This window comes from Pinus tabuliformis, chromosome 9 (assembly GCF_031772625.1).
Source record: "Pinus tabuliformis cultivar Carrire ecotype Pingquan chromosome 9, CPIR1, whole genome shotgun sequence".
Taxonomy (NCBI): Eukaryota; Viridiplantae; Streptophyta; class Pinopsida; order Pinales; family Pinaceae; genus Pinus; species Pinus tabuliformis.
The window spans coordinates 1515840021-1515864834 of NC_142307.1; the positions used below are offsets into that span (position 1 = coordinate 1515840021).

Sequence of the window (24814 nt, forward strand, 5' to 3'; positions counted from 1 at the left end):
AGATTTAATGAGAGCTAATGCTTTGGCATTCTTAACTTCCCATTTTGCTAGTGCAGCTGCATCTGTGGGTTTATTTGGCTTAATATCACCATCACATATACCCTGCCACAATTCATTATAAATGAGAGTGCTTTCGATGAGGCGTTGCCATGTTTTATAAGATTTTGTACCTTCAAGTTTGTCGGAATCAGAAAACAAATTAATCAACTTTGACATTGTAGTGTTGAAGCTTCGCACCAAGAATCAAGCTCAAAAAAAAAGATGGGCAACACAACATGCAACACACGACGCAAAAACGATCTATTAGGGCTTGGCCTTGACCCTTGTATAGTCGTTGAAACAGGAGAAAAATGACTGAGCTTTGCACTTGGCTCTAGTCAATTTCTCAAAAATTTACAAGGTAACTTTCGAAATTTGACTTTTACAATGCTCTTGCAAATCCTGGTAAAACAAAATTACCCCCCCCTCAAAGTAAAAATACTTTGAGTTACATTGCCACACTTATCCCTCCAAACAAAAAATTACAAATAAGATCTCCTTATTACTCCAAAATTTACAAAATTTACTGTCGCTAACATTTTCAAATAACCCTTAAAAAAAGATTACAAATAATAGTAAATTCCTTATATCTCCATATTAAAAATAATTTGTTTTCTTATCTCTCCAAATTATAAAATCCACAACTTTTCTCTCTGGATGCTGCAAACAAATTAGTGATCAACAAAAACCCCGTCTTTGTTGGAACGTGGTGGCGCTGCTTTCTTTGTGATTGTTGGACTGATGGCAACCTTCCCATTCAGGAGGCTAGATGCAACGCTCCTCCTCCTGTTGCCATTCCTGAAACAGATCTTTAATAGATGTACCATAAAACATATAAGATACATGGGAAAAAAATATGTATATCGAAACGCTACAGCCCAAACGAAACACTAAATTAACAGATTCCTCCGAACAGTTAGATTTTTTCTGACCACATTTAGGTATCTGCACCTGCTTCAATACGCGATTCAGTGAATCTTTCTGAACCCGCAAAAAAAATGTTAATGGCTTTACTGCTACGATTTAGGGGATCATAATGAGTTTTACAAACTAGAAGAACATGCCTGATTCTTAGTCTTGCAAGTGCACCCAATCCAAGTGAAATCCAACTGTGTATACCCTTTCTAGCAAGCCGACATTACAGTACAGGTCACTTATTTATCTGGAATAGCCTCATCAAGCTACCGGGAAATGTAAAAATGCTCTAGAAGCAAGCCGGAATCCGCAACAAGCTACAGCTAAACAAAAAATGCAAGAGGCGATGATCAGGCGATCCAAGCTTGAATTTTCGATCTGGTACATTTTCCATATAAATTTATGTAGCTGAACATTGTTTTTGAGCAATCAGTCGACAGATTATTTATATTTTGAGCAAAGGGGCATGCAAAATCCGTGAATGTAGTACAACAAAGCTTCCGTGTGTAATTTGGACCTTTGCACGAGGTGAAAAGAACTTGAGACAGATCAACATCAAATAACAGAGTGCCAAGAAATCACATTTTCTCTGTGCTGTAAGCTCTTCCAGTAGTGGATCCATCGCAGCTTTAGGTCAAGACAGTTCCATTGAGGCTCCGTTATACAAATTCCGCCAAAACGTTTCTTGGAATGCCCAGAGAACCTCCAATTAATGTAATTTTTTTGTGTAAATTTATTGAACCACTCATGAGCCAATGTGACGCTCACGCTCACGCCACAAACAATTTAAGTAATTTCCCATTTATGCTGAAGCAATTTTGCATTTTTGCTGAAGCAAATTTTTTTTTTTTTTTTTAAAATATGCTAAATATGCTAAATAAAAAAAATAGATACCAAATATTAACTAACCCAATTAATGGAGTTTTCCATGCGCCTGTAGAGCTGGAATCTCTTCCTCACATTAGCTGCAGCATTACTGGAACTCTGATACCATAATAATGGCAGAAGTGTCCTCAGACACGTAATTTTATTAATGAGAAAAAACAATTACATCTGGAATTTTGCAAGAGTTTACACCTGAACAACCAAACATTCTTGCAATGAGCTATTTATAAGCTCAATGTCCTAACTACCTCTAATTATGGATCACTTATGAAATAACAAGTGTCCACTTACAATAAAAGCTATTCAAACAACTTACTAACAATTCTCCTAAAATAGAGCCTAAGATACGACACATTTGTAGAGTCATATCTTTTACAACAATATATTAATTCTAAATGTCTCCATTAAATAATTAAATGTTCTAGATTAATAATTATTAATTTAATATCTTAAATTAATAATTATTTTATTCTAACTTAATAACCTATGATAATATTTATTTTTGGATCATCTAACGTTCCCCCCTATGATCCAAAGATACATTACAACAGATACCAAGTTCATCCCTGAACTTAGTAAATTTTATTCTGCCATTATTGTGGTATGTCCATATAGAAAATGCTACAGATGCATGGTCTGATTTGAGAACTTTTAAAGAATTCTTCGATACTCGGCCTGAATCAAAGAAAGTTGATCTACAATTAAAATTATTGCAACAAAAATTGACTGAAGGAGGTGATGTTCTTGAATATATCTCAAGACTTAAAAATATTAGGCAGGAAATCATTAATGCTGGTTTTCCAGCAGTAGATGATAGTTTTATGGTCACAATTTTAATTGCTGGACTTCCTTCTTCCTACACACGTTTTTTGGAGACTCTACAATTAACTGGTAAGTTAGAGAAACTAAAGTTTGATGAGCTCTGCGAAATGTTGACCCAACATGATAAAATCTTTGGGAAGAAAAAGAAATTTGGTGAAGATGTCTTTTTCACGGAGGCCAGCACTAGTAAATCATCAACTGACAGTTCTCGAAGCAGAGGCAGAGGGAATTTCAATTAGAATCAAGCAACACATAATGTACAAAGTCGAGGTCGAAGCCAAAGCAGAGGAAACAACTTTAACAGTGGCAACAGTTCAGGCAGGAGTAATTTTCAAGGCAGGGGAAACAATCAAGGAAGAGGCTATTTTCAAGGACGAGGAAATAATAATCAAGGTAGAGGACAACCTCAAAACAGAAGTCAAAGCAGAGGCAGAGGACAATCTTTAGGAAGAGGAAGAGACTTAAGTCAAATTGTGTGTCGAAGATGTAACAAAGTTGGACATTATGAAAAATGTGAAGCTTGCATTTATGGAAAACAAAGTCGAGAAAGCTTTCCAACAAGTTCATGGCGTGCTAACAAAGGGACAATTATTCAAAGTCGAGAAAGCTTTCCAACAAGTTCATGGCGCGCTAACAAAAGAGTAATTTTCAAGGCAAGGGAAATAATCAAGGAAGAGGCTATTTTCAAGGACGAGGAAATAATAATCAAGGTAGAGGACAACCTCAAAACAAAAGTCAAAGCAGAGGCAGAGGACAATCTTCAGGAGGAGGAAGAGACTTAAGTCAAATTATGTGTCGAAGATGTAACAAAGTTGGACATTATGCTGAAGATTGGTGAACTTCTCTTAATAAAATTCGCAAGTTTCATCAGCACTCAACACAATTTGTAAATGATCAAGATGATGATAACTCAGAATATGTTTTTACTTCCCCGCCGGCATTACAACTTTCATCCCATCTTAGAAGTGATTATGAAGATGCCTGGACCTTGGATTCAGGGGCAACTCAGCGCATGACTTGTCGACGTGATTTTTTTGGAATTTTCAAGATTGCCAACTTAATTCCATTTTTCTTGCAGATGATACAAAACATACTCGTTATGGAAAAGGAGCAGTTAAAGTTTTTCTCCCTGGCATTGGAGAAAAAATGATTTCAAATGTATGGTATGTACCAACCTTTAAGAAAAATTTGCTATCTTTAGTCACGATTCGACAAGCAGGACATCAGGTAATTATGGAAGATGGCTTAGTTAAGATTAATTCAGTCAAACAGAGCTTGAAAACTGTGATGACAGGTTATGAAGATGGAAAATTGTTAAGGATGAAAGGGACAGTTATTCCAAGGCATTCTAATTTTGCAGCGGTAGTGACTACAGGAATTTCACCTATAAGATTATGGCGTGTAAGATATGGACATTTAAATTTTGATAGTCTTTCTCAATTGCAGAAACAAGGGATGGTTAAAGGACTTCCCACTTTCATAAAGGAAAATGCAAAATGTGAAGCTTGCATTTATGGAAAACAAAGTCGAGAAAGCTTTCCAACAAGTTCATGGAGCAAGATTTTGACTTGGTTGACCTAGGTGAGCATGATGACAATGAGAGCACACGCATTGTCATCAAAGAAAAGATGCACTCATCAGGGAGCTCTAGATTAACCTAGAGAGAGAAAAGTACATCTTCTCATATTATGAGTAGGAGAATAAGCAGCTTGAAGCCAAACATGATGTCATGGAAATTAAGCTCGTCAAGTCAAAGAGGGAAGCAATGAAAGCCAAGGCATTTCTAGATGAGGCCTGTGACAGGTATGGTGAACCTGAAGAAGAGCAAGAACATAGAAAAAGACCTAGAACTAGAGGACTAAAAAGAGCTCTAGAACTAGAAAAACAAAAGGAGGCTGAACTTGCTAATAAGCTCACATGGAATGAGCAATTTTCCATCTTGATCAATAAGAACCGAGAGTGTTGGCTTGATAAGGTCAATCAGCATTTAGAGAAGCTCCTAGACAAAGCTAACCAGCAAAATGAAATTCAGAAGAAGATGGCAAAACACTATGCCAATAGAGAAAGGAATGCCAGGGCAAAACTCAAAGCTGCAAAGGCAAAAATTGAAGCCCTAACTCACCAAAAAGAGAAGGAGAAGCTTGACATACTTGCAAAGGCTTCACTCCAAGCCTAGCTACACCAAACATTAGCTCCTGGACCAATTTTGAAGTCTCTTAGCATATTTTGGCCAAGATATGTTTTCTGTGTTTTTTAGGCAAATTAAATATCAGCTGCATGGTCAAACACGCAGCGCCCAACTTTTTTGGGACACTTTTTGGAGAAAAGGAAGCCACCAATGGATGCAGAAGGACCAATACATCTAAGAAAACCATGTTTCCAGCCCTGGATTGCAAAACTGGTAGGTGAAAAGGGCAAAAAACTAGCTAAAAATCATGTTTCTGCCCTCTTTTTCAGCTAGGCGCTGCGCACTTGACCAGTCTTGGGAGAATGAAGTTTTGGAGGGTCAAATCAAGCCCATTTTGAAAACTAAAGGCAGATTTGGAAACTAGACAGGATAAGATTTCCAATGAGCTATCCTGGGCTCAATTTGGACACCAGGAAGGCAGGCAAAAGTGGGTTTGAAGATGGTGTTGCGCACTTGCCACAGGCGCTGCACACTTGACAGTTGGCCTAGTTTTTCACTGTTCTTCTCCAGATTTGATTTTTACCTATGGGAAATCAACATTTTACTGATGTAATTGATATGATAGATGTAATTATGGTCTTTTACTATTACCTAGGGGTAAATACATTAGGTTAATAGTCTTCATCAATTCAGATGAATCAGTTGCAATGTAATTAGGGATGAGTCACTTTGACCACCCTACACTCTAGCTATCAATTTAGATTTTGGTGGAATTGCTCCTCTTCTCATGGATTTGACCCCTGAGGTTGGGAGGAGTTTGTTTTGAGGTCTATATCTTCCCTTTCTTCACTTTTTTGAGAGGTTGGACTCCATTGGATGTTGTACTAGTGTTTTAGACTTTGGCATGGAATATATTGGATGAGTTGCAACTATTTTGGTGGGATTCCTATGGCATGGTATTTTGACATTGTTTCTTCTTCAGTTACATGTGTGTGAATGTTTTGTATTTTCCATGATCCATTTCACTTCTAAATATATTTGCTTTTCAAGGGGGATAAGCAAAATTCATCTTCTATGCTCTGTTTTGGGAAAATCATCATAATTTGTTTCAATTCTTCAGTTTAAAAATAATTCATCATTTTCATGCTCTTTTTAGCATCTCATCAGTGTAAACCATTCCATCAATATACTAAAAAGTGTTAAAGTACTTGCCTACCTTGCCCCATCAGATGTCTGCAATTCTGATTTTCTTTTGCCCTGACCTAGTTTACTCTCTGACCTAATTCACTCATCTAGTGACTACCCCAATCAAATCAAATCAAACAACCTCTACACTTTATACCTAGCCTAAAACCCTTATCTATCCAACCCTCCTGACTGTGATTCATTGGAGAGAGCCCTCTTCGGCTTGGTAGGGATAGCTACCAAGTCAAAAGGTTGGTCTGTGGTTACCTCAGTTGGACTCTTCCTCAGCCTTGGAGATCTGGAGGAGTGATAACACCTACAACTGGAGGACTTGGGGTTGGACCTGGTACAAATGGATCTGCATTCAACTGAACATTACGTTCAGCAACAACTTCAGCTAATGCCTTTGTCTGTAAATCCAAATCAATACCAAAATCCTTGTGAGAATCAAACTCTATTGGATGACTCTCCACTACCGAATCTGACGCTGGATCAATATCTTCCAACACAATGGGATCTATATCAGGTATTTTGTTCAGCAATTGGTTGTGCCTTAGTCGGAGGTTGTATTGGACATAGACTAGATCATTTAACCGTTTTTGTTCCAAACAGTTTCTCTTCTTTGTGTAAATCCTCTCAAAGACAGACCAATTGCGCCCACACCCAGTAGCACTGGAAGTTTGACTCAAAATATGGATTGCTAACTTTTGTAATTGAGGACAATGGCTACCAAATGCCTCCCACCATTATGTTGCAAAAAACATAGTTGTGTAATGAGTTAGCTCAACAAATTATATCCAACTTTCAAATTATAAACAATTTAACAAAATAAGTATTTGAAAATTGAAATTGTCTGTTTACATGGCTCATCTGCTTCCCTTGGAATCCTTGCTAGTTTTTGTCAAAGGTACCCGTGGCTCTACTGAAACAAGTGATCTGTCGGTGTATCTCCTGTTGATCACTCTCCTTAGGGATCATATGGTCAATGCAGTCAATCAATCCATCTCTAACCTCCCCAGTCAAAGCTTCTGCCTCCAGAGCTTTATAATGATACCTTGGGTTCAGAAAAAACCAGCTGCATGTATAGGGCGATGGAGTTGATTGTGCCATCTTTCATCAATGATTGCCCAAATGGACCCATACTTAGCCACTCTATCCTTGTATATTGCCTTTATTTGCTCCTTTTCTTGATCCATAACCTCATAAATTAAGCCCATAGCCAATCTTTCCCCATCCACCAACCGCAACACCTTAACCAATGGCTCAATCTCCTTCACAATCTCTGCTGCCTTTTTCCAAAATATTTCTTCATTAACTTTCTTTTTCACATCTTTGCCATCCTATTTGCGAGACCATTGGCATTCATTCCATTCATCACTGGAAAACACCCTTTTCAAGTTTCTATGGGGAAAGCATAAATTGCAATGTCAAAAAATGAGTTGCAAATCTAGTGATGGTAGGCCTAATAATATCCCTGCCCCCTATGTGTGTCCTCATCAGGCTCAAAATCCATGAGCGATTGTAGATATATTTTGTTATGCCTTTGGCATGCTTTATAGTGTTCTTGACCCAATTTATTTTGCCAATATCATCAAGCATGAAGTCTATGCAATGTGCAACACATGGGGTCCAAAATATGGTTTTGTGTTTTTCCTCTAACATTTTACCAGCAAGAACATAGTTAGAGGCATTATCTGTGATGATTGGAACAACATTAGCCACCCCCACCTCTTCAACAACCTCATCCAAAAGCTGAAACAACAAATGTGCATTTTTCACCCTATCAGATGCATCCATTAATTTTAGAAACATGGTTCCCTGTGGGCAAAAGATAAGAAAGTTTATGAAGGTACGGTTCCTTTGATTAGTCCATCCATCTGACATGATGGTACATCCTGTTTTTTCCCATGAGCTTTTGAAATCTTTCAAATATTCATCAATGGAGGAAACTTCCTTTTGCAAAAGAGATCCCCTTAACTCATGCATAGTAGGGCCTTTGAAGCCCTTTCCAACAGCAAATATGGCATCAAACATAGGTTCATAATATGGTGAACGAGAAGCATTGAAGGGGATATCAGAACCATACCACCATCTAGTTATGTAATCACAAGCAATCTCTCTCAATTCTTTCTTCCAATGGTCATCTAAAGTGGGCTGCATTTGACTTCTACTAGCTTGAGGACCATGTGCATCTAATGGAGAAGAGGGTGTGAAATAACTTTTGATATCACCCTTCTTTTTCATTTTACCCTTACCCTTTTCTCGAATATATTCCAAAGAGGTAGGAACATAGAGAAAGGGGTTGGATGCATCTGTGCAAGGGATAGATGAAGAGCCCTCATAATCAAAATTGGGGTTGGCAGCCATCATTTGTTGTATACTCCTCTTCTTCCCAATTCCAACCTCTATTTCTTTTGCCTAGCTTTTTCTTTCTCAAACTTCTCAAAGTTATCTAGCAACTCCTTCCTAATATCCCCAATTTGTGTTGATGGTGCTTTACATGGAGTAATTTGACCTTTAATACTAGCCAAGTGTTGTTTCAGCCTATGAATGCCCCCTCCACCCTCCTTAATTTTTCTATGACAAAATTTGCAATGCATTTGATTATCAATCATTTCAGCGTATGCCCAAGCAACATCTTTCATTCTAGGAGCCATTTTCTGACATTTGGACTTGGAAATGAAAGGAAAAACTCTGAAAATGAAAAAAAATTGCTTCAATGTTCATTTCTTTTACAAAAAAGACTCTTTTCAATTTCCAGATTTGCACAAAAAAAGAAGCTAAAACAGATTTTAGAAGTGAAAAAAAATACCTCTAGGCACAAACCGCCTCCTCAATGCTGCTCCAACAAACCAACTCCTCAATGCTACTCCAATAGCTGCCCAAGAAGCTCCTCACTGCTGCTCCAATGATTGCTCAAGACTCTTCAGTGCTGCTCCAGAAACAAACTCCACAACTCTTCACAAACTCCTCACAAATTCTCACACAATGCAATGAGATAACTATTAGGAAATGTGAGGTGTTTGGGTATCTTTTATAGGCTTGGGAGAGGTAAATGGACTTCAAAAACACCTAAAACCCAATTACAATCAACTTAGGGGTCCGTTTTCCCCCCCAAAACGGTTCGCTGGGCGTGGCTAGCCGAACCGGTCGGTTTAACTCGGGCTCGGCTGAGCCGGCCGGTTTGTTATTGAACTAGCTGAGTCGATGACCGGCTCAGCTGGTTCGGTAACAAACCGGTCACCGGGCCATTTTTTCTGTCGAGCCGGACTAACTGGGGGTCTGGCTCGGCCGATTCGGAGCCGACTCCAGTTTAGGAAGAAATATCATCAGTTGCTGCAATAGGGATTCCAGTTTAGGAATTTTCACACTACAAAGTCATATGATTTCATTGTCATAGCTTAAGGTGCACCTACCTTTCATTTTGTCCTCATTTGCAAATGATAAGTGGATTGCTCTTATAATTCTTTCGTGTCTTGTGTTGGGCTGATTGATAAAAAATATCATTCTTCATCTTGCATCATTTCACTCTCTTACATTCTTGGCATTTTCGTTAGTCCATTTCACTTCTAAAAAGTCACTGTTAGCAATCTCATCTCAAAGAAGATTGTGTTTTAATTAACTTGACATTGGCATTGTATTGGTTCATTATTAGAATACTCTTGTAGGCTATTGCTTCTAATTGATAAGTGACATAAAGAATTGGTTGCTAATTGGATAAGAGCATTATCTTGTTTCATGGTTCAACAACATTGTGATCTTATAATAATCTTGTGACATCATCTTCTTTGAGTAATATTGTGATCTCGATTGGATAATCCTATTGCTAATCTTGTTTCCATTGGTACTATTTCCTATTTTGCATATCAAGTGTAAAGGATTCATTAATTTGATGCACCTTGCTTTTCATTGGTTATCTATTTATACCACTCGTCATTTTGAGATTGCTAATCATTAGATAGATCTTGAAGTGATTTCTATTTGGCACTCTAGTGATCTTTTTTCATTAGCACATTGTGTTAATTGAGATTGTTCATAATATTACTCTCTAAGTACTTTGTATTGAACATCATAAGCACCTAATCCTAAGTAATTTAAATTTAAGTACTTGAGAGGCCATTTAATAAATCTCATCTAAGGCTATCACTCATAACTTGTACTTCATCCTAGGATTAGTTGTGCATTAATTAATTTACCTCCAAGCATAAGCTTGATTGAAATAAAGATAGGACCACCTTCTCACCTAGCTTGTGAAGTTTAGATTGTCACTTGTGGTTCACACGGTGACCTTGCATTGGTCAGGGCCACAGTCCCTGCAACGCCTGAGGCATTCGAGTGGTTAGAACTCCAAGGGAGGTGTTGACCACTGGAGTGGCACTTGATGATTATATGAAGACTCCATGCCCAAGGATGATCCAGAATACAGTTGTACCATCATATAACATTAGTCAACGTAGTTTTTTAACTCTATTTCTATCTTCTCATCATCTTTCCTGTACCCAGATTCCACACCCTACGGGGAATTGTAATAAGTGATACTAATAATGATGAGTTTTTTGAGTCTGTAACAGACATAGGATGTTGCGATTCGATCAACAAATGAGTACACCTTGGAGTATTTTTTTTAATCTAGTTAATTATCCATTCTTTTTCAGAGGCAGATGATTTTCTGGGATTTTTCACTCACTTTTTACCCCAAAGCTGGGGTGACAGTTTGAAGGTTGAGCCCCTAACACATCTTAGTGTATAGAGTCAATGTATATTACCATACTAGATCACACAAAAAATTTCGAGGAATTTGGTTAGGTCTAGGTAGTCATTTTTTAATTTTTTAGATTTCCTGCATGTCAAAAATTGCAAATAAAATTGTATTTAAATTGTAATAAGTGTAGCCTAGAGAATTTGTATGGGGCATGAGTAATTAAAATTACAACTTTCACCCTCAAATTTCTACTACGACACACTTTGAGGGGTTAATAATGTGTTTTGGACTCTCAAAACCCACTTTTTTAAATTTTAGTGGGAAATTTGGGAATTAATTAAGCCAAAAATTAAATAAATAGAGAAAAATAAATATCCACACATGCTAAATGTTGTGGAAATGAGGTGGAAAATTATGGGGGAGTTAAAGTGAAGTCCCAAGGTGATGTGGACTCCTAAAATCAAGGAAAGGACGTGCTCAAATAAATTTGGATTTCTGGTATTAAAGGAGAAAACTACTTACTTGGAAATTCGAATTGTGAAGTTAATGCACATTTGGGAGGATTTGGGAGAATATTTGGTGGAGATTTTTGTGGAAAATTGCCCCCACATGGGTTACCACCAATATACACTTGTCATTCTATCATAAAATTTGAATTTGGCACATAAGGGAAGAAGAAAATGATGTCCACTTGCCAAAATTTGATTTTTACACTTGGCATTGGAGCTCCATTCAACAAATTTGAATTTCTCTTTGGGATTGTCACCTCATGCCATTTGTTCAATCACTTCTACATTGGGATTGGCTCCAATGCCATTTGTCATTGTCATTTTTCATTGGGATTTGCTCCCAACTCTCCATATAATAGATCCATGGGCTCTCATATTGTATCATGTAATATGAACTATTGTGCTTGAGAAGACTCTGCGAGATTGTATTCACTATTTGCAATATAATACAACAATGTTTGGGGTAAAACGCGACAGTGTTCTTCTCCTTGCATGTGTGGTAAATTCTTGACTTGTTGTTATGCTTCTATTTATTTCCTTATGTCATTATTTCTTTCATGCTTGTTTCAAGTTATGTTTGTATGCAACTATCTCATATTAGCATAAGAATTAATTATTTGCTTTAGGAAAAGAAATCTTCTAGTGGATAATAGATGTATCTCTAGGAGTTCTTTCCACTGCATTTATTTAATTTCATGTCGATATAATGATTTGTGGTGAAGTTTTGTAGATGAATCATTATTTGGTCAAGCTTTTCAAGAGTGAGGGGAATTCTTAGAGGAATCAACCCATTCTTGAAAAATATTTAAAGAGAACCTGCATGTTTTGAATTCCAAAGTCTCATCTATATCTTATTTGTGTCTTGCAGAGATTTTTTCAAATTTCTTAAAGCTTTTATTTCTTGCATCAAAATATCAAACTTGGAAAAATTTATTTTTACATGTTGTACTTCATTTATCAATATCTAGCTATTTCAAAGAGCTAAGTCATGGCTAGTCAAAGAGGAGGGCTTGCTCATACTTTTTGGCCTAGTCTCTTGTAGATTATTTTTTGCAACATACTTTGTAATTATCTTGAGCTAACATTTGTTGTTGTAGATTTTTTTTAACATGTTTTCTTGCAGCTACTTACAGGATTCATCATTAAAAAATTACTTAAAAGTTTGCATGCAGGACCTTGGGGCTCAGATTTAGTGATTATTTCCACCTTTAGGCTGAATTCATCTTGGATAAGGCCGTGTTCTTCTTGAGGGAAGCTGATTTCATTTTGGCCATATTTTTCTCTCTCTTGGTTGTGGCCATAGAGAAGGCTTATCTTCTCGAGTCTCTTCTTCTTCAAAAATAAATTGCATTTTGTTGAGCCTTTGTGGGCCTCAAATTGCATAAATTTTCAACGAGGAAAGGTCCATGGTTTGATGTCAATTTGTTAAGACTTTCCTTGGATTTAAGAGAAGACTTCATTGTTTTTTCTTTCTTGTAACAATTAATAAAATTTTTGATTTTGGGAGCGTGGGTTTTACCTATTGGTATTCCTATCTCTCCACCTTTTGAAAAGGCTTGGCGATCTGACTTTGTTGGTTTATTTCATTTTGCATGCATATCATCTAATTGATAAATTAACACAACATGCATCACACCCATTTTGCATGCACTTTATTTGAACTTACTACATGTTTTAAATCCATAACAAGTTCAGATTTTTTGCATGCAAACACTTTTTACTTGATCTTATTTGGCTCGAACATAGTTTCAAGTTTACTTATGTTTCACCATTAAGCACATTTTACATGCATAAAGTATTTGGACAAATTTTCTCCAAAAAGTAACATTTTATTTCGTGTCAAGCAAGTACATTTCAAGTAGAAGTTAATTCTAATTGTTTGGTTAATTTATTTACATGCCCTAAGCATCGCTAAAACTTACCTCCAACTTAAGTTGATTGAAAAAACTTTTTAGGGACCCTCTACTCTATTGACTCCTCATTGTGAGATCCAAACATTTGGGCAAGGATGAGGTCTGAGGACTAGAGTTCAATTGTAACTTTGTCTTAGCACTAATCAATAAAAAAAACCAAGAACTTATTCCATCACATTTTCTTTGTTTGCAAAGTTCTTAAATTTCTTGCTATCTTGATGATTTAAAGTCTCTCATGCAAATCTTATTTTAAGAGACACTTTGGATGCAAGCATTGTAGTTCCTTTTAATTTTGCAACAAGTTTAATTTTTCTTGTACTTGGAAATTGAATCACCTTGTGGTTTAATTTCATATGGTCCTGAATTGTTGATTTCACTTTCAAGTACTATTATTTTGGGTTGCAAAATTAATTGCATGTTGTCATCTTGGTCTAACATTTGAGTTATTTTTGTATCCTTTTGAGAAAGATAGTTTTCATGCTTTGATTTGTAGACTTATTCATCTTGAAAGCATTTATAATATCTTGTGCTAACAATTTATTGTTTCACTTTTCAGGATTATTTTGGCTTTCCATTTGAAAGCATTTCACTTCATTTTAATTAAATACAATTTCATTTCTTAAAGAGCAATACTTTGAAGGCACTGGTTGTTTTTGTATTTCAGGCTTATCTTGCGCATTGATGGTTATTGCTCATATCAGTTTCTGTTTATAAATCTTAAAGAAATAATCTATTTAACTCCAATTCTCCTAGAAACTCACATCTCTTTAACTTAACTTTTCATTAGGGACCACCCCTTTTCTTAGTTCCCTATCATCAACCACACCTTGTGGGGTTGAAGGTTTTTCTCACTGACTTGTAGGTAGGTGTAGGCGACAGGGTCAACAGGAGGTATCATTAATAAAGCCATAGCTTTCTTCCCCTGGGTTTCTCTCCACAACCTACATTTGAGATTAATTTCAAAACAATTGAGAGAAATGATTCACTTAGAATAGGCATTTAATCTAAAATTAGCCAAGAGTTTGCATTTCACTTAGTTCTAGGTGTCGCATTTTATATATAATAGTTCTCATCCTAGCAACGATTGTTCATTTGGTAATTTGATTTCTCTTAATTCATATTGCACAAGTAATTTGACTCCTAAGGCACTGGTATCATACTTAAGAAATAACTCTAATCAAATTGTACTAAATAATTAAACTTGCCAACATCTTCAACCAAGTTGCTAGGCCATTCATTTGTGTCTCTCGATCTCATCATTTCATCCATAGGGACTACCCCCCTTAGCCTACTGTAGGGAGACAACTTAAATGGAGAGGGCCGAGATCAGAGTGACAACCCCTGCCTTGAGCATTGTCACATTCATGTGTACAATTTGAGCGACAACACGTCTCTCTCCTCCTGTACATGTCGATCCTTCTAGGTGCTAAAGGAAATTTTTATAACTTATTCCCTTGTTAGGAAGACTAGCTTGGCTTTGCTCGGCTACACATGTACTTTAACATCACCTCCAAATTTATATTGAGGATCTTCATTTGAAGGTTGTAGGAGTGGTTTGGATAAACTTTTCCTCTTTCAATCATGGCTTCACCTTCCCCAAATTCTTCACGGGTGATATGTGAAGAGAGACATTTGTTTTGAGGAGGGTATCGACCCCCTTCCTTCATGATTTCTTTGATGTACTTAGTGAATTCTACAAACACATATTTAAATTCTACCTTGGTCACTTATTCGTTCTATTAGTTTTAAGCATCATTGTCTCTGTTACCATAGATGAAATAAACTCCAATTAATCAAATTTATCTCAATGCAAACAATGAAACAATTTTTTCAAATAAGCTTGATTATTTCGTTAAACACTATAGGCACACTAAGATCTGCTATTTTTTCTTGATTACTTCCTGATTATTGTAAATTTAATCTTTTGGGATCCATTCCAATTAATTATCAATTGCAATATTTTCATCTATGCTATTACCTCCCTTGTGACTCTTGGTGTTTGGCATCCTCATGAGTATTTATCTAGATCTTGAACCAGCACTTTGACATCAACTTCTAGTGTTCCTTTATTTCAAACAAGACTACTGCAACTACGTAAGTAACTAAAAATAATAACAAGAAATGTAATTGTAGTGAAGCTCAATTGACAAGAAAGAACAACATCATGCACAAAATGTTGGGGTACCTGCACACCCATGAGTGATTGCCCCTACAAATCCGCATTGACAAAGGATGACTTCAATGAATCTTTGTGGATCATATCTTTGAAATGTTAAAAATTACAAAAGAGGGGGAAACCCCTATTTATGGAAAGAAAGAAAAATACCAAATTAAATGCATAAAAGTGATTGAGACCTTTATTACATAAAGGTGGCCTATTACAAATACTGAAATATGAAATATGATAACATAAAAACCCAAGACACAAACATTATTACAAAATTATGGTATTACACACAAAACAACTCATGCACAAAGTCTAATGCATAATAAAGATGTTGGGGTTAAGTACAAAACATGACCAATATGTAACTATTAAAAGTTAGAGGTTAGTGCTATATGGTGAAAGTTTTAAGCCACCATAAATGGGTACGATACTATTAATAATGCATCCAGGCGGATGTATTCAAAAGAGTGTGGTATGAAGCCCACCTCGGGCTAGCCCTGTTTTATATACTCGCTACAGTATGAATATAATATTGTTTCATATTCTCTCCACTCTTGTGTTTAGCTTGAATGTGCATGCACTCTTCAAAATCAACAACCAGACGAAAATTAGTTAGATGATAACTTCAACAAGAATTTTTATAACCATGTTATCAGAAAAGCAAATATCCCAACCCAAAAGTCTCAAAACATAGATCCAGAGAGGAAGTTAACCTTTTCCACTGGGTAACTGTAGCCCCATATGGGATCTTCCCAATTTGCAATCTGACTTTTCTGAGTATGTCTCCATTTTATGGCAAGTTTGGTTTTGGGATCTTCTAAGAATGACATTTATCTCAATATCTCTGCTTACCAATAAATAACACGCTTTCTTCTTGCTTAACATACTATTGCAGACATATCAAGACAACGTTAAACTATTATCAGATTTCAGGAATATTATCATGTGAGATGTTAGGCAATTGTATTACAAATATTCCCCTTTCTTTTCCTATAGACATAACTGTATATTATATAGACATCTAATCGGTTACCTGAATCGCATTAATTTGACAACAAAACTTAAGTGACAAGAACATAATGATTTATAACAAAGTAATATGTTGTGCAGTAACGTAACTACTTTATTTGTACATATTCATTTCTTTTATAAGCAGTCAATTCTGAAAATAAAAGCAAAAAAGAAATAGTTTTTTTTTTTTTGACAAGAGAAATTGGCAACTGGGTCGGTTTCATACTTGTGTGACATGGGTTCAATTCTGATCGCTACCACTATAACGTCTAGGTGGCTAATGTACGTCTCTTCTGCAGACACAGGTAAATCAATGGGATTTGAACCTTGAATCTCATGGTACATAACACTTCATTATCACAGCGATCACCACTTGAGCTGCCCCCGGAGCTAGCAAAAAGAAATAGTTATTACTTATTACCACCTTAATTTTTGGTGTTGCAATTGGATGGAATTCTTGTATTTGTACTTTAGAAGATGTCCTATATTGATAACTGGATGGTTTTATGAAGTTCCCTTCTTTTGTATCAAATGTCATATGTATTGATGAAGCACATTTTGTAGCATTTTCTTTTTTGTTAAAACATAATCTGGGAATGACTCTCTTGTGGCTGGTCAGATACTGTCTCACTTGTGCCATAGTAAGTGATCTTATATAGTTTCATTTTCACATTACCTTGAATTAATCTGTGCTTTGTTTCATGATATTTATTGTCCTCTTACCTTATCAGTGAATTGGCTTCGAGGAACATATTAGAAAGTGCATTTTCAACCTCTGTTTTAACTTCTTGTGTTCACTGATTTTAATTCACATTTTAATACTTTTTATTCAAATAAATACTGTCTATGAGACACATGTTTTAACTTCTTGTGTTCACTGATTTTAATTCACATTTTAATACTTGTTATTCAAATAAATACTGTCTATGAGTTATTACGCTCTTCACAAAGAATTCTTAGTTTCTGAGATATTTAAAATAGATACTGTCTATGAGACACATGTTTTAACTTCTTGTGTTCACTGATTTTAATTCACATTTTAATACTTGTTATTTGAAATAAATACTGTCTATGAGTTATTACGCTCTTCACAAACAATTCTTAGTTTCTGAGATATTTAAAATACATATTATTTTTGCAGGAGTATCAGAGTTTCAGAATAGGCAGTGATGGTAATTTGCAAGGTGTTGGTCTCTTCATTGGCACTGAACCTCATTCAGGCCGCTTGGTTAGTGCTGGTTAAACTTACCTGGGTTAACTTTCATCTTTCTTTTCTTGAATTTGTTTTGCTTGATTGCTTTACAAAATGTGTGTTACATTGCTAGTTTTGCTTCCTATCGTATTTTAAATCAATTTTCATGGTTGCATGTATCATATAAATTATTTAAGCTGCTCACTATATGTCCTATAATGCAGGAACACTAAAGTAAACAAAGAAAAGAGTGCTTGAATCTTATATTGAGTGTTTCCTACATTTCCTCGTGAAATAAAAATGCGTGGGGATCAACTCTCAGAACATATATGCATAATACTACTTATTATGGCTCGCCCACAAGAGCACTAGTTTAAGTCTTCGTTATGATAGAACCTAACTACATCTGTTGATGCTGGATCAACCTTTTCTAGTTTTGGTAAGCAAACTATGGTTAACAATAAGAGCATTGATGGGGTAGCAGTTGACATGAAAAGCATTTATGACATGGCCATTAACAAGGAGGTCATCGTTGTACCTCTCATAGAGGAGTGACTGGCAGCAGGGTGATTGACAATAGCGTTGTCAATGCACCTTTCACATGCATCTCATTGGCAATGGGTATATCAATGTAGGTGACTTTGCAAAGTCAACGTTGATAAGTGTTGAAGGGATTGTTGATGGGGGCATTGGTAGATGATGAGTGAGAAGTTGAAAACTTGAAAAATGAAGAAAATGATGGCATAACATGTGCAAACAATGATTTGGAAGTTGTTGATGAGAATATAGCAGATAATGCTAGAAGAGATGAAGACGCTGATAGGGAATATGTTGATGTGGGCAAACAAAGTGGAGTGAGAAGAGTAAACTTGTAAAGGTCAGGAAGGGGAATGGATATTTTTCACATGGAAGACCTTTAGTTGAAGGCAGCAAAGAGATGGAAGTCGGATCAGTTAGGCAGCCATTGAAAGCATAAAGAGGGAGATGGTTGAGTTTGTGGAAGTTATTCAATTGAAGAAAGGATCATTGAGATAGCGGAGAAGTTGTACAACAAGAAAGAATCACTCAAACATAGATACCTATGCATTTTATACCTCTATAATAAGAGGAGTATATGTTTTTTGATTGTATAGTATTCTTCCTTTGTCTGTGAATGTCTCATTGTGTTTCCTTCCTCTATTCATAGCTAGAATCCCATGGAAGATAGGTTGCTTGTAAGCCTATAGCATGGATTGTTTATCCACAAGAGGAACTTCCATCAAGTTCCTAATTTGAGGCTTGTTGCCCCTTCATATGACGTGAGGATTTTGCGTGGGCAACTAATCCCCAAACCACATTTCCAGTAGTGTGGTGTTCCAGTTCACATGAACACTCTTGCATATTTCACTTACAGTTAGACTCATTCTTTCTAGTTCTCCTTTAGTTACATGATGATCTCGCCTCACAATGGTCTATGCTTAGTTGTTCTTAGATGCCTCATCCATGCTATATCAACTTCTATCTCTTACACCCTAGATGATACATGCACTTACAGATGGTATACTACGCTTTCACACACATGGTGCTTGTTAATTTTTGGGTAGCATCGGATGTGCTTTAGCTCTGAAATTTTTTGGAGGGCTACAACATATGAGATCTCCAAGACCTAGAAATCATTTGGAGAAATTCCACCCGGACTGTATTTTATTAAAATAATTAATATTTTTAATGGGGTTCCTTCTGAGAATTTCTGATTCTACACATCAGAAATCCTACTGCAATCACTGGTTTATCATCTCCCACTTGTTTTTACATTCAACAAGTTATTTAATTATTTAAATAATGATGAAAACACTATTGTATACTACACATAAATACAGATCATGAACTCAAATAGAACAAGACAAATACACAAGGGACACCGTTATTTTTGGACAATCGTCCCTGGAAAAACCCAATTCGGAAAAACTGGTGCAACATATAGAGGGTTTATATTATTAAGCAAGCAGAATCTGAGTACAACAGGTTGTCTCTCACACCGGCTAACCTTTTAGAGATATTACGACAACAAGAAATGCATATGAGGGTTTACCTCGTTCTCCAAGTCTCAACTGGTCCACTGAATGGCTGACTCCGGCAAGCACTGCGAAAATCCTAGCGCAATCTGCTTTGTGTGGGCCAGCGTCTTGCCTCTGGGAGACTGCGTCACTTCTCTGCTGGATCGATTTGCTCTCAAGAGCTTCGTATTCAGCCCTCTCGACTCAGAAAATCGAACTCCCAGCAAAATCTCGAACTTCCTTCGATTATCTCGCACTGCCACTGCAAGAACCCTCTTGGCCTGTGTCATCTCTGCATGAGCCCCTTCTTGGGCTGCGTAGGCCTCTGCGCTGCGTCTCTGATGTTGTTGTTGTCTCTCTGCTTGGTACTCATTGTCTCGGGACTCCCTTTCGATCCAACTCTCTGCTACTGCCCCTCTCACTGCAATAGATCACTTGTTCGATTTTCTCAACAAACCACGCCCCAAAAAAATTGAATTGACTGATCTATCAAGTGTATCTCCAACTGACCCTCAAGCCTCCTCTTATATTTTTCCTGTTAATGAATCAAAGGCCGAGATTAAGTCCCTAATCAACGGCTAGGATTAAAACAGACTTGATCCTCGTCACTTAGAAGTTTCTCACCCATATTCTTATTAATACCCATTGATATTTTTATTTTCCTAAGTTTAGACTTAGGAACCCATTAAAAATATTAATTATTTTAATAACTCCTCATCCGGGTGGAATTTCTCCAAACGATTTATGGGTTCTGGAAATCTCATGTGTTCTAGCCCTTCCACAAAATTTCGGAGCTAGAGCACATCCGATGTTACCCAAAATCAACACTCCCTCTTAGCGAGGAATGTGCTCTAGTAACACTTCTCAACATAAGTACTACATTGATCCACTGCATTGGTCCTTTGTGCTGTTAATGCTTGGCCTGATGTCCTTCATCCATCGCACTGCTGCTTCCTGTACTGTTGCCCATGACTCTGCCACTGCCATTGCTACATTTGTACTACAACTCCCTCTCAATATGCTGCATCATGCTGCCCATAGCACTACCACTGCTAGCTGCTGCATTGCAACTCAGTTGCTGAGAAATAAGCAACTGAAAATTCACCCAAAAACTGAACATGCTGGTTAATCTGGATGCCCCGTGATGCTGAAGCTACCTCTACTACTACTGCACTGCTACAAAATGCTCTGTGCCTCTCGCATTGTTACAACATCCACTGCGTTGCCTCAGACTTTAGCACTCTAGCTCTGCAACTGTCACTCCATCATACCTCACTCCAACAGACACCCGTCGTTTTGCTATTGTCATTAAGGGCTCCCATAATCGTATGTGATCCAAGAGTTTGGGAACCTAAAGGATCATGCCCCTCATGTAGTCCTCTCGACTACAACTCCATGTCACCCCACCTTCTCTCCAGAGGTGCATGAGCACTCATGGCACAATCATAATCCTCGCCTTCCCTGTCAGCTTTCGCTGGAGCAGCCTTTGAGTCAGAAGCCTCCTCCTTGTCCTTCTCAATGTTACTTGGGAGTGGGAGCGACCATTTTCAGAAGCTCCCGGTTTGGGAGCGAATACGGGAGCGATTTTTTAAAAATATATATATTTTTTTATATTTTTTAATTTTTGATGCATATATGTCAACAAAAACATGTAGAATGATGAATTAGATATAAAAAACATAAAAAAACATAAAAAAACATAGATTGATCATTGAACCATATCACATCAATCATCTAGATTCTAGAAATTATAATTTTCATCAACCATGTCCAGAAGTTAGTAAAATAAATATTACAACTGCAACATAATGAGTCTCGTGAATCATGATTCATCAAATTCAATCTTAAAGTTTCAACTTCAAGCTTTCAAAATTGAAAATTCAATATATAACATTTATCATCATTGATCACCAAAGTTGTACTTGTAAGCTAAGTTTAACGGTTAACCATTACAAGAAGTAATATCTTAGATATTTCTAAGTCCTAACTTCTAACTGTTAACATGAAATGAAATGTTATAAAATGAAACATGAATAATGAAATGAAATGAAACAACTTTAGTCTTTCACGAAGCATCATATTCATAATTCACAATCATTACCAATGAGTTATAATTGCCAACTTCAAACTTCAAATTTTCATTGTCACAGTCATATATTGTTTACAAAAAATATCATTATGATATGAAAGAGTCAAGAGTCAAGAGTCAAGGACTCAAAACTCAACAGTTATGAAAACTAAAGTCTAATAGAAACTAGAAAAGACAAGTAAACTGTAAATCTACATGTGGCCCTTGCCACGAGAATCTCCAGGAGTAGAAGCAGGTCGTGGTGATCTTCTAGGAGTCTCCCGCACAGACCGACGACTAGAACTAGAACCTCCACGTAAGGGTGTAGATGGAGGTGGTGACAGCAAAGGAACAAGACTCGGACCTTGAGCACTGCTACTGGATGGTGGAGGTGGAGGTGGCATGGCTGCTGCAGTAGCTGCAGCTGCTTCATCTTCATCCCTTATAAGTTCCTCTTCCAGTTCTTCAAGATGCACTATACCGTCCTCCAAATTGTCATCCTCTGGGTGATTGTCCCAAATTCTATATGTGGGATCCTCATAAGCCCGATCACAGTAATGACTCAACAACCTCAAGTTGTAGTGCACATAAACCAAGCTTTCTGCTCGGTTTTCATTGAGTCTGTTTCTTTTCACATTGTGTATGAAGTTGTAGGTGCTCCAACACCTCTCTGCAGAAGAAGTATTCACAACCTGTGATAGAACTTTTTTTGCCAATTTTGTCAAAAGTCCATGGCCACCATATGTTTCCCACCATGTGAGAGCATCAAATCTGTCTCTGTCTTCCATTGCATGGAAGGTACCAAACAAACCAGTGCCACTGAAGTATCTGCCTATTTCAAAGTGCACAGCTGCACATTCCTCCCTGTAAGGTATCAACTTTTCCAATGCTTGCAAGTATCCACTAGTTACCTCTGCATCTAAATGGGGTTTGGTCCTAATCTCACCCCCTAGTGCAGGTTGGCCCAACCAAGATGTAGAGTAGTATTTTGGCATAAGGATATACGCCAAGCAATGTAGTGGAAGATTAAGTTTATTCCACCGTACACACACAAAATCGTGAATCATTTTGTACAAGTCGGGATCTCTGTTATGAACAATATCTTTTATTTGCCCCAACATGGTATCCATTTGCTCATACACCTCGCCAATCACTGGTTTTTCTGTATTTGCAAATCGAATCATGTGATAAATGGGCTTGGTGAAATCCAACACTTGCCTCACACTTGTCCAAAACTGACCATCAAGAGCGGCCTCCTCCACCAATTCAAAACCTTCCCTGTCAGCTGCATTTGTAGCCCTTTCCTTTAATACTTGCCAATGTGGACTTGATACCATGCTAGCTAATGACTCTCTTACCTTCAAAAGGTGCCTGAAGGTGAGGTAATAGCTACCAAATCTGGTCTTTCCAATCTTCAACAACTCCAATCTTGAGTGACTGCGGAAAAGGCCATGTGTATTGCTATGATTTGTAATAAATTTTATCATTTGTTTGCCTTTTTTGTACAAATCACCAATCCATTGGTATTGTGCATTTTTGTTTTTGATAACATCATGCATCAGAAGGTTCAATGTGTGAACTAAACATCCATACCAAAATATGTTGGGGTATTTATCCTCAATAATTGCTCCCGCTGCCTTACAATTAGGAGCATTATCAGTGATGACTTGGATGACATTGTATGGCCCAATACGGTCAATTGTTTCAAGTAGTGCTTCTGCAATGTTGATGCCGGTCCTGAACTTGTCTGAGTAATCATGTGCAGTTAGAAAGATGGCACCACTAACAGACACAGCGAGAACACTTATCAATGGCTTGCCTTTTACATTTGTCCATCCATCAGATACAATGGACACCCCATGGTCAGTCCAAGAACTTGTCATTCTATTCAAAGAATGTGATATTTTTGCTTTTTCATGATCAAGTCCAACAGTTCTTGCCTTGTCATACCCAGGGCTCTTGTATCCTTTAGGGGCATCATTTATGGCAGAAACCATTTCGTGCCAATAAGGTGAGCGAAGAACATTGAATGGTATCCCACATGCATAGAGAAACCTGTAAACCTTAGAATCCACATCATTCCTACACCCCTCATCAAGGAAATCTGATATGGTTCTACGCCTTAAACCTGATGACCCTGTGCCTCCATATCCACTGCCTTGGGAGGATGCTGAAGGAGTTCTTTGTGCTTGTGATTGTGAGCTTGGTTCAAAGAAACCCCTTGATTTTTTTGATTTGTATTGGGCTTCCTCCTCTTCCCTTATGTATTTGGCTCTATCCGCTACTGACACCACTGGACAAGTTTTGATTCCTATTTGTTTGTCTCCATCCCATGGCCTTTTCCCGCAGAGGTGTTTTCTGGCACGGGTGTATGAACCTGTGTAATCATTGTTGCAATGGGGGCAATGAAATTTAGTGGTTCCACCCCCTTTCCCTGCTTCAGGCCTGTTAACATATTTCCACAATGGGGTTTGGTTTTGTTTAGTTTTATGAGAGTCATGTTCACCCTCCTCCTGCTCCAGCTCCTCCTTAGCAGGGTTTTCATCAAATCCACTTTCTCCAGCTTCTTCATCCCCCTCTTCATTTTGGCCCCTCCGTTTCCTACTCTCCAGTACCATAATAACCATAAAAGGGACCAAGAAGAGGAAAATCCCAAGAAATATAGCCAGGTCCATGATGTTTGATATTTGTAGGGTTTTGAATCTGCAAATTAATTTAATTAATTTAGATTAATTAATTTAATAATTTTAATCTATTAATTTAATTTAGATTCATAATTTTTTTACTAAATATAGTTAATAAACTAAATTAAACTACCTAAATTACTACCTAACTAAATTAAACTAACTAAACTAACTAAATTACTAAGTTACTTATCTCTCTGCAGGCTTGCTCCTCGCTCTTTAGCACTTGCTCCTCGCTTCTCCTCGCTCCTTTACTCTTTCTCTCCTTGCTCTGGCTCTCATACAAGTGATAATGAACTCTTTGTTTGCCCCATTGGGCTTTTAAAACAATTTTTTTTTTTAAAAATTGGAAAAAAATTTCGCGTTCGTGACATTTTTTCTGCCTGGATCGCTCCCGACGTCGGGTGATTCGCTCCTGGAGCGATTTTTTAACGTTCGGGAGCGATCGGGAGCATTCGCTCCCCGATCGCTCCCGAGCGTTAAAATTCGCTCCGGGAGCGAACGCTCTCGATGTCGTTCCCTAAATTGGCAGGGAGCGCAAATTTTTTTATCGGGAGC

General features: G+C 37.2%; 1 protein-coding gene across 2 annotated transcripts in view; it reads left to right on the forward strand.

Annotated features, from left to right (window-relative positions):
• The window catches only part of LOC149154354 (Peptidase S41 family protein), a 367381-nt gene that overhangs the window by 39281 nt on the left and 303286 nt on the right, over positions 1-24814 (forward strand). For both annotated transcript variants that reach the window (XM_089437783.1, XM_089437782.1), the window contains exon 4: positions 17418-17504. In XM_089437783.1, coding sequence (XP_089293909.1) covers positions 17418-17504 — 87 coding nt within the window. The remainder of the gene's footprint in view (positions 1-17417; positions 17505-24814) is intronic.